The sequence below is a fragment of the Electrona antarctica genome (genome assembly GCF_951216825.1).
Source record: "Electrona antarctica genome assembly, chromosome: 24".
Lineage (NCBI taxonomy): Eukaryota > Metazoa > Chordata > Actinopteri > Myctophiformes > Myctophidae > Electrona > Electrona antarctica.
In genome coordinates this window covers 14382585-14394714 of record NC_136803.1, presented here as the reverse complement: position 1 = coordinate 14394714, position 12130 = coordinate 14382585, and the positions used below count along the sequence as shown (strand labels likewise).

General features: G+C 46.2%; 1 protein-coding gene across 1 annotated transcript in view; it reads right to left on the bottom strand.

Annotated features, from left to right (window-relative positions):
* Positions 1 to 12130, bottom strand: part of raph1b (Ras association (RalGDS/AF-6) and pleckstrin homology domains 1b) — an 87163-nt gene that overhangs the window by 23639 nt on the left and 51394 nt on the right. The window contains 5 exon segments of the mRNA XM_079495744.1: positions 1002 to 1228; positions 1825 to 2067; positions 2528 to 2737; positions 3425 to 3530; positions 4477 to 4599. Of these exon segments, the coding sequence (XP_079351870.1) occupies positions 1002 to 1228; positions 1825 to 2067; positions 2528 to 2737; positions 3425 to 3530; positions 4477 to 4599 (909 nt within the window).

Genomic DNA, 12130 nt, shown 5'->3' with positions numbered 1-12130 from the left:
AGAAGCAAGCTTTTCTAACCTAGAGAGAGCCAAGACGGACGGTCGGCGGACAAAAGGCGTTCGCAAACAAAGTAGGCGTTAAAAACGTTGTAATCCGAGTCACACTCGGGATAACGAGGTGAGGAGATTACGACGTATCCACAAAACGAACCCGCCGTACAATGCACAGCACAGGAGTGGCATTGTGTACGGGCCGGCGCATGCAGTCTCCTTACAGAAACACCATGCAGTGTCTTAAAAGTCATGCAGGAACAATAAACCAGGTTCACAGCACAATGAACTCAATCGCATTTTCTTTCCATTCAAGCAAATCCGAAGGCGGATTTTCTTTCTTTGAGGTTTTTTTTCACATGCAAAGGGTTTGCTTTGCATGCCCCAAGTTGAATGGAAGAAAGGTTGAGAAATGACGATACATTGTGAAGCAACGGACAGCACTTTTGACTTTAATTCTTGAAATGGTTAGTGTGAAACTGAATTGATCTCTCACGCACGCATGCGCAGCATGAGAGAAAGGCTTCCTTTCGGGGGTTCCAAATGGACCCTTACGTGTCTGGTACTCTGAGAGTTACATACCTCAAGAGTTGTGGGTGTCCTTGAAAATAAAAACTTTGAAAACCACTGTCTTACACAAACTGAAGGGAAATTAAACCCCAGGTTGATTTTGTAGTTTGTTTTTCACTTCAGGTAAAAAAAAAACACTACAGCAGGGTAAAAAACATGGCAGGCTGCATCACACTGAACTTATACAGTAGTACACAGTGATGTAAGCAACACAGCTGCATAAGGCTCACCTTATAGTACACTACACAGTGCTGTTAGCAGCACAGCTGCAGCTAATCAGGTTCAAAATGGGTGTGTTGGATTTCAGCTGTGTCATCACGCTTGTACATTGGTATGAACTGGAAAACGAGCTACTTCATGCCCCAATCATGATATTACACGTGTTTGTGAGCGTGCGTGCGTGCGTGCGAGCGTGCGTGCGTGCGTGCGTGCGTGCGTACCTCAGTGCTGGTCTGGTTGGGTCCCTGGGTGCCGGGGACGGCCCCTGTCCCCTGGCCCTCCGTGTCTCCCGTCCTCAGCACCTTGTCGATGTCCAGGGAGTCCATGCTGGAGGCCGAGGCGCAGGCCGAGTTGACGCTGGAGCGCTGGGATGCCGCGTCCGCCTCAATGACCGCTCCCACGGAGCCCGTCCTGCGGTGCTGCCCAACCGGCTGACCGTTGCCTAGGGCTGTCATACAGTTGACCGTTAGTTCTCCTCGTTGAAAACTGCCCTCAAAATCATGCACCTCTTCAGACTTTCCTTCCCCTCTGTTGTCTTCGCCAGGCCAAAGGCATGGCCGAGACTATGTGTTGGCTCCTGTCCGTGCGTGCGTTCGGTGTTCGTGTGTGTGTTCGTCCGTCCGTCCGTGAGCACAGTTGGACCGATCAACGTGTAACTGTGCACGCATGCTCCCTGGAGGCCAGAGCCAGTTGCCCAAATGATTCACATCGGCCTGTTATAGTGCCACGAGCAGGCCTTTTTTTTAACACAAATGTCGCTACTACTCCTACAGATTTTGTCCAAACATCATGCAAATCGGTACACCTGTGTTTTATGAGGGGTCCTAGCCCCTCCAATGCCTGGCTTTGCGTGTGACCCCCCCCCCCCAGCCCTGTGACGTCATGTGATAGCCACATAGACTTTTTATGTTTGCTTTACATATGCCGTCCGAGCCACAGCCGAGTGTGATTTTATATATTTCATTTATGTAAAATCACATATAGCCTTCTAACAACACGCAATTTTTCGTTTCTATTATTCGTGAACGCGACAGGCAGGCCTACCATCGCTGGGCGACGACCCCGACGAGGGCCTCCTCAGCGTGGCGGAGGAGTAGGAGGAAGAGGAGGAGGAAGAGGAGGAGGAGCAGGAGGTCTGGCGGGCGGCCTCGTCCATGCTGAGCGAGGCCTTCTCCAGCTGCGCCGTGATGTCGTCCAGGGAGAAGTTGGAGGCGGTGGGGCGGGCGCCTGCGCCCGCACCCCGCACCGTGTTGGCGGGGGAGGCGCGGGTGCTGCTGCTGGTGCTTCCTGGAGAGGGGTGGAGGGATCAAACACAGTGGTCAGGTAGGGATGGGAATTATCGATTGATGCATTAATAGTTAATTGATACGTTTTGATATGCTTATCGATTGATTAACCGGTTAGTTGTAAAGCAGCGTTTAAAAAAGAATGGAGAATCTTAATTTCAATGTCTGTGCTGATATATAGAAAGAATAAAAAAGGCATATTATATTATATTAACTATTAACATTCCTACGGAAAGACATGTTCCATTTCTGTACGTACGCAATGGTCCTTTTTGTTGGTTTTTGGCTTTTGTTTTATGCAATTAACTTTAGCCACAAGATTTTCATTGACTCAACAGCAGTATAAATTGTAATTAAAAAATAAATAAAAATAAAAATGTAACAACTTTGTTAGGTGAACAGGAATGATTATTTGTACTGAGATTTAACAATCCAATAACATGTCATTCAACAACACAAACCTCCACTACTGCCCCCTCCTCCACTGCTCCCTGTCTGCTTGGTGCTGGACCCACGGCCCCCCAGGGCCCGCTGGGAGGAGCCCCCCTTGGCCCCCTGGCTGCTCCGGGAGGACGAGTTGGGCTTACTGATGGTGTTGAGCTCCTGCTCTATGGAGCACAGGTCAGCCATGAGGGCGTCCAGGTCCACCGTGTCCCCCTGGTTCAGGGCCTCTGGACACATGGAACACAACCACCACAGTTGACCATTAACCCATTTTGACCCGAGATCAGATTCTCAAAATGTCTTCTACATCCTGACAGTTTTCTGAAAAAGCTATGTTTCTATGTCAGTGGTTCTTTGATTTTTCAAAAAAAAAAAATTCAATAGCTAAAGCATAACATAATGCTAACACCAAAAGGGGTTCCCGCCCAAAATGGGTTAATTCAAATTGGCACACTAAACATTTTAGCACGCAGCACATACAGTAAATGGTGCATTTATATAGCGCCTTTATCCAAGATTGTGCATTATATTCACACATTCATACACCGATGGAGGAGGAAACCATGCAAGGCACCAACCTGCACATCGGGAGCAATTAGGGGTTCAGAGTCTTGCTCAAGGACACTTGGACACTAACTCTGTCTGGGGGAGCCCGGGATCGAACTGGGAACCTCGCGGTTCCCATCCGGCCGCTCTACCAGCCACTCTACCCCTGAGCCCGCCCGGCAGTTGCAACATGAAGTTACAAAATAGGTTACAAAAACCATCGAAAAAACATCTTGGGTTGAGCTCATTCCAAAGAGAAATACCTGTGTGTGTGTGTGTGTGTGTGTGTGTGTGTGTGTGTGTGTGTGTGTGTGTGTGTGTGTGTGTGTGTGTGTGTGTGTGTGTGTGTGTGTGTGTGTCTGTCTCACCGTTAATGTTGTACATGGAGAAGCGATAAGAGAAGTTGGCCATGTTAGTCTCCTGTCTGAGAGGAGCCTTCTGGAGGGTCTTCTGAGGTCTGCCGTCATCCAGACTCTACACGCACACACACACACACACACACACACACACAGAATCAGACCAGTGCGTTTTCACTTTTTGAGGGGTGCTAGCCCCTCCTATGTCCTGCTTTGAGTGTTTGTGTAAACACAAACATTGAAGACAAAAGTGGGGTTCGTCTTTTTTGGGCGTTTTCAACCCCCGAACATGCTGTTGGCGTCTAAGAGGACGGCACATCAGCATACAGTCCACGCACGTGCACACGCACACCTCACCAGAGGAGTTTTTAAAATGTTTTTTTTGTAGCTTTCGCCTTTATTTTATTTATATTTTTTTATGGAGGGACAGACAGTAGGCTGACAGGAAATGGGGAGAGAGATGGGGGGAGGACATGCAGTAAAGGCCGTCGAGATCGGGAGTCGAACCCACGGCACACTGCCAGACTGGGTTACCAGCCAAGGTGCCTGGACCGCTGAGCCATGGCCCAGGCCACCAGAGGAGTTTTAAGCATGTATGTATATACACACACAGTCATCAAAGAGGTATGGAAACAAACACATACATCAAAAGCAGTGTGTGTACAATACATGATGAATAATACACACACACACACACACACACACACACACACACACACACACACACACACACACACACACACACACACACACACACACACACACACACACACACACACACACACACACACACACACACACACACACACAGACACAGATAGTAGGAGGTTGCTAGGAAACAGTGGATAGAGACAGGATTAGCAGTGTTGCAGTTACCATGGATACGCCATGGACCCCTCCTCCCTCCTCTACCTGTGTGTGTGTAGTACGCTGTCATCCTCTCTCTCTCTGTGTGTGTGTGTGTGTGTGTGTGTGTGTGTGTGTGTGTGTGTGTGTGTGTGTGTGTGTGTGTGTGTGTGTGTGTGTGTGTGTGTGTGTGTGTGTGTGTGTGTGTGTGTGTGTACCTGTGTAAGCTTGTCCAGCTCTCCCAGCCAGGCACCAAACATCTTGTCCAGATCCTGGTCCTCTTTGTCACTGTCCTCCTCCTCTGGCCCGTGGTCCAGCTCATCGTCTGAGACCTGCTCCATCTGCACGCACGCGCACACACACACACACACACACACACACGCACGCACAGAGAGAGAAAGAGAGCAACGGTGAATCAGGTGCATCTATAATTTTAGGGGTGCAACTAATCGATTGAATTGATTACACAAAACAATCGAGAATGTCATGAAATAATCGATAAATAATCTACCTCTATTTTTGGGCATAGGCAAAACAATATCTTCAGTTGAACATAATAGTTGTGAGTCTGTAGATCGACTATCGTCATCATAGACTATTTCACGATTAATTTTGCACGACACAGTTGCCGGCGAGACAATGTATAGGGGCTATGACATCATTATCGTACCCGGACGTTATGAGGGAACGCCTACTGAGTGGCCGTGACAGCCTATACATCCAAACAGGAACGCCTACTGAGTGGCCGTGACAGCCTATACATCCAAACAGGAACGCCTACTGAGTAGCCGTGACAGCCTATACATCCAAACAGGAACGCCTACTGAGTAGCCGTGACAGCCTATACATCCAAACAGAAACGTCCTATCTGATTGTTTGTATGAATCGTTGATTGTTTGCTTCTCAGTTATTTAGATTAATCGAAAAAAGTAATCTATCTAGAGTGATGGCTATAAGAGAATAATCAATGGTTGCGGCCCTAATTTATTTACTTCTGCACACGCACGCACGCACACGCACACACTCTATAAACACTTCACTAAAACAACAACCCTCCCGTCTTCAATCCACACCATCCTCGCCGCATGTTACCATGGCAGCCGCCTGGGGGATGCATCCCCCCTCTGACATCACACCACACACACACAGAGACAACTACAGCCAGCCACCACAAGGCTTCACTGTCTGTCTGTTGTTACAACCAACGTGGTCTCAACCACCACAGACATAACACACACATTGGCCACTGGATTATGTCAACAGAGACACCATACAGCAAGGTCAAAACCATACAGGTGCCCACAGCCTCAAGCCTCAAGTCTTTAAAAGCATATTGAAGGTTCTAGCATCAGGGAATGTAGACTTAAAAAGGAAGAGTGACTTCCAACTAAGCACTCCAAAAATGTGGAGGAGAGAAAGTAACTTCCTCTCCTCCACATTTTTGGAGTGCTTGAAAGTCCTCAAGGGCTCCCAAACCTTTTAGCCCGGCACCCAAAAGAGAAATGCAGTGTCTTCCCAGCGACCCAAACTAGTGACAATAGGAGATCTACAAGCTCACTTCATAGATCACTTTTCATTGTAGATTTTATTAGGGAAGTAAAACTAAATAAGATAAGTAGAAATATATATATACACACACCGGTATTTTTTAGAAACCCTGCTGTATATAATGTCTACATGTGTGACATGTATGTCCAGTTATGTTACTTTTAGTATTGGGAAATGGTGCATTCATATAGCGCCTTTATCCAAGGTGCTTTACATAGATTGTGCATTACTACCTCCTGAGCCACTGCCGCCCCATAATCCCCAAATAATCAATTGACATACTGCCTATACACATACAGTATATACAGTATATGGTCTCTCTCAACCATCTCACCCAGTTGACAACCATTTACAAAGTGGTGTTAGTTATATGGGTCAATGCTGCTGCTGATACAGACTTCACATCACATGCTGGTTGGCTGCCTGGGAGAACAGGGCTGTGCAGGGTGCTCACAACGAATGACGGTGCTCCCTCTAGTGGCTAAACTGGAAAGTAATGATTTAAAGCAGTGGTTCTCAAACTCAAAGTGGGGTTCAGGGTTCCTTGACAGCGTTCCAAATAGACCCTTACAGGTCTGTAACTCTGAGAGTGTACAAATGGAACCAAATAGCTCCCTTACAGGTCTGTAACTCTGAGAGTGTACAAATGGAACCAAATAGCTCCCTTACAGGTCTGTAACTCTGAGAGTGTACAAATGGAACCAAATAGCTCCCTTACAGGTCTGTAACTCTGAGAGTGTACAAATGGAACCAAATAGCTCCCTTACAGGTCTGTAACTCTGAGAGTGTACAAATGGAACCAAATAGCTCCCTTACAGGTCTGTAACTCTGAGAGTGTACAAATGGAACCAACGAAAGGATGCTTACAGGTCTGTGACCCTGGGACTATTGGAGAGAGTGATATCAATCACACAGTTATTGCGGGGTTTGTTGGTTTTCAGGCGAATGACATGAGTAAAACCACACTTGAAATATGTTCAACTTGAAATGAAAACAACTCTGATAAGAGATGAACTTCCTCAACCAGCCTGGTAAAGAGGAGGGGGGGGGGGGGGGGGGGGGGTGATAACAAACAAGTACAAACTTACACACCCGGAATGCCTGAATGCCAGTCATGGAGCGAGCAAGCACGCACACACCAAAACATGTCTACAAACACTATATATTACTATATATTCTATATATTATAGTAACTCTAACTAACCATGGTTCTACAAAAAAAAAAATCTTGAAAATGACCCTGGCCCTTAAAAGGACTTAATGTCTCCTTAAGGTCAATTTTAACAGGTATTCTATCCTTGTGAGGAGTCTGGGATTGTGTCACACACGCACACAGATACACACGCACATACACACATGCACAGCCAGCCAGCCAGCCAGCCAGACAGACGGACGGACGCACAAACTTGACCTTTAAACAAAACAGGTTTGCTCTTCATACTGAATATTCAAATAAACTCCATCAACAGAGACAGACATGTCCTCCTCTGTAGTGTGTCCCTGTCCCCCATGTCCCCCTCTTTAGACTAGAGTGTCCCTTTCCACCGTCGACTGTCCATTTAATTCACAACACAACATGTCGCGTACACATGATTTTACGACGTAGCCATGAATCAAGAGGAGTTTATTTCTCACTCTCTCATGCAGGTGAAATGTTGTGTGTTCCGACCCGTATAGTATATAGTAAGAACAACAATGTTTTTTGCCAGGGACCCAACCAGAAGAGAAGATTCGTGTGAAAATAGCCCTTTCAAGATTTTTCACATTGTGCAGCGCTGCGAGCTTGTAGATCTGCTATTTTTTTAAAGAAAAAAAAGTTTAAAGGTTTGAATATGTACAGTACAGACAAACTGTAACCCTCTTGAGAACACTCCTAGCAGCCACGTGGAATGTGCAATGCGGTTATGTGAAGAAACAGGGTCGAGGGGATATTAATAGAATGCACGGTTTAGCGAGGCAAGATACGTACACATTACATACCATAAAAGTAGACAAGTACTATACATCTATATATATGTACATCTGTGCACGTACAGACAAAACCCATTAAGTACACGTACACCTATCTATGTACATCTGTGCACGTACAGACAAAACCCACATCAAGTACACCTATCTATGTATTTTCTTATTTCATTAAATACTTTTGAAACATGTTTCAAAATGTTTTTAATTGATGAAGAGTTGGAATTTCTTAGGTTTGTTGGTTTGAAAATGGGATTTTTACTCGAGTCGTGACTCGTGAGTCCCATAAAAATTGGTCCGTGACCCACAAATGGGTCCTGAGTCGTGACCCACTGTTTGCTACAGAATGTACATTATGTGTGCAGTTACTGTAAGTGCAGAGTGTCCCCCGTGCTCTGCAGTATACAATGGAACAGGCCAGGTTTAATCCCTTTGATGTTCCAAACGGGTCGCGTATGTATGTGTTCCCTTCGTTTAGCCCTGCTGTGTGGCTGACTGTCACTGATAGCGTCAAGTCCAGGTGGTGTACTTGTACATCAAGCTACATCACGCTAATGAAACAGGAGATAGGCTCCTCCCCTATGAGTCTCATGGCTTTCTTATAATCTAGTGGGAAACCATTCAGTAATAAATAGAGGGGAAACAAATAATGTTTCTTTGTTTTTGCTTCCTACTTTTTTGTGTCAAAAACATCAAGTTGGTTTGGCTTCTCCCCTTTCTTAGTCTACTTCCTCCCGGTTGCTTCTGTGTTTATTCCTACTAACAACAACAACACTACCTGTTTAAGGCAGTGGTGCTGTTAGCAGAGTCTTAATGTAACTCCTGACAGTGTGCAAATGGAACCAAATGGACCCATAAGGGTCACTCAGGATTTTAGAGTCAGAGGATTAGCCACTGTTCTTTTGATCTGACCAAAGCTTGCGTGTGTGCATGTGTGTGTGAGCAAGCATGACATGAGCACAAGCTGAACGTCTTGCCGTCAGCGACAGAAACACGACACCGGCTGCTTCAGTAAAAGTGGTTTATTTTTTGTTTTGGTTGTACCACAAACGTGTGCGCACGTGCACGCGCCCACAGCAGCTGGGGTGGGGTGGGGAGGGGAGAAGGGAGGGAGGGGGGGGTCAGCTTATTTCAGATGGTAAACATTCCACATGGCACCAAGTGTTGGGCTCTGTGCGCCGTGCGGAGTAACCCACAACATGGCCATTGTGCGGGACGCCTTCTGATATAGATATAGAATAAGTTGAGCCATTGCATTCGCCTGCAAGGTCGTCGAGGCTAGGACAAGTGCTAGGGCAAGTGCTGCGGGCTAGGGTGGAGTCTGAAGAGGTGAGTTTTCAATCTACAGCGTTTTCAGACACACACACACACACACACACACACACACACACACACACACACACACATACACACATATACACACACACACAGTAGATGTAGTGTGTGTGTTTGTGTGCGTGCATCCGGTGCATGCAGTACAGTGTGGGAGTCTGGACAGGAAATGGACAGGATGTCCAGGATTCCTCCTCTTCCCTTGTGTCCTGTCGCTTGGCAACCACTCCCAGCTGTCACTCGTCTCCTGTCGTCCCCGGTTACAGTGTGTGAGTGTGTGTGTCTCTGTGTGAGCATGTGTGTGTGAGCGTGTGTGTGTGTGTGTGTGTGTGTGTGTATGTGTGTGTGTGTGTGTAAAATATATATATCTGAACATCTTTGAAAAATCTTGAAAGCGTTTTTTTTTTACATAAATCTTCTCTTCTGGGGGGTCTCTTGCACAAAACATTTTCAGATGGAGTTCGCAGGCAAATCCATACCATTTTGGGGGTCCTTGACCCAAAAAGGTTTGATAACTACTGATTTAGAAGTCATTTGAAGAATCGGCCTCAATGTCGTAATGGTTAAACAACTTACTAGTATAGTATATATGTATAGTTTATATGTATAGTGTCATTATATAGATATGTTCTAGTTACGTTCTTAGCTTACGCATGTTTCATGATAAATGCATTTTATATATGTGATGTATTCCCATGCTTTTGTTCTTGCCTAATGTAAGTCGCTCTGGATTAAGAGCGTCTGCTAAATGCCTAAATTGTAAATTGTAATTACTTCACACTAAGTACTTTACACTAAACATGTAGTTAACATGTACGTCTTCTAGTTCAATGTCGGTTCTCCTGCAGTGTGAAAGTATACTGTCTGGAAACCTGTCCAAAACTGTTAGTTTTCAGAATTCCAACTCAAAGCATCAAAAGTAGCAGATCTACAAGCTCAAAGTGGACCTGCGACTTTTGTTGCTTATCTGTGACGCTGTAGTATGATTAATTAGGACGATAAAAAGTTAGAAAATGGAGATAGGAGGTTTCCGCCGATATATAACTGGATTATCAATGTATTTATCTATGTATATCCATCTATTGATCGATCGATTGATCTACATACATATCATTGCATTGCATTTACACGATCCGATTCTGCATCACATGACCAGTGAGTATCCAGCTGTTGATGACATCATAGTGGAGTGAGACAGGCTGACACAGGAAGTGGAAAACACACAAATCTGATCAGCCAACGTCCTGCTTGCAAATAAGTCTCCCTGTGCTGCTTCCCCATGTAAATACACACGCACGTGCGCGCACACACACACAGTCACACACACACACACACACACACACAAGGTAACACACACACACACACACACACAAGGTAACACACACAAGGTGACAGCTGGCACCGTGGGACTGATTTTGTTCATGGCAGGTATTGTGTCACAGACACACACACACACACACAGGTACAAGCACGCGCTCACACACACACACAAAATTGAGGGTTACAAGTTCGAAACGGAAAATGACACACACACACACACACACACACACACACACACACACACACACACACACACACACACACACACACACACACACACACACACACACACACACACACACACACACACACACACACACACACACACACACACACACACACACACACACACACACACACACACACACACACACACACACAGTAGCAGCAGCATCCTAATGGAATCAGGAGGTTCTGGGCAGCAGATGTTAAGAGGTTGCAGGTCTAAGTGAATGACCACCTGGTCTCCTGCTTTTAGGCTTATGGAGCATGACCACCCCCCCCCCCCCCCCCCCCCCCCTTACTCCCCAGACACACACTGTAAGGGGGAAAAGGAGAACACAGGGTGTGTGTGTGTGTGTGTGTGTAAGGAGTGCAACCTCACTCCTCCTTACACCCTGTGCAGACACTTCTACTGTATGTAGGACAGGCTCCCTCAACGTGGATATCGTCCACGGAATATTTGATATCAGGAATTTACCATGATCACTTATACACTGTATCAAATATGAGTGAGTGTGACTGATCGTAACCGATACAGAGCCACCCTCTGCGACAATATCGCCGGGACAATGCTGATATGAGACGGTTTTAAGATGACCCAATGTTATTCTCCATAGAGAAATTACTTCTGCGACCCAGGGGATGACTATTGGCACTGACGAACATATAGGGCCCTATGTCTACTCTATGACTACTTGCACTCGATACGTCAGGTCTTCCTCTGCGTCTGGTAGGTTGAAACGTGTCCATTTGCTCTGTCCGCGGAGGCGCAAATTCAACTATGTGAAAAGGACATGTGTTGTGTTCTGCCTGTTGTTCTCTCATGATGTCTCATCTTCATGGAATCACCATAAAGCACTATAGGGAGTGTCTTCGGACACAGCCCCCCCGTCTGTCTGCCTCTCTCTCTCTATGGTCGCAGCCGTGTCAAGGGTCAGGGTCAGAGGTCGTCTCAGTGGTCAGCCTTCCCATATGTGTGTTGTTTCCTCTGGTGCAGAGCGGTCCCAGACACATGTTCAGTCTGCCCATAGCTGTCATTCTCCTGACCATCTAGTTTTAGTATCCTTTTTTTACGCTCTCCTTTTCTGTTCTTTACTAGTATAATTAGCCTACCTATGCTGGTAGATTGTCCGAAGGAAGCCGGACTAAAATGTTAGGGAGGGACTAGACACGTAATTTTATGTTTGGTTGCGCTCAGGTGGTCCAACTATAAGCTCAACACACGTTGAGTTGTGATGTGTTGTGAGCTTGTAGATTCGCTATTTCCGCACCTCATGTACATACTTAGTTGTTCATGGGGATCAGGTTCCAAACCACACCCACCCACACACACACACACACACACACCCCACACACACACACACACACACACACACACACACACACCCCACACCCACACACACCTCCTAACTCCTCTTCGTTAGAGAACAGAAAATGACAGCCATTACGGACGGTTGGCATCAAAGCAACCAGTGTTTAGTCAGC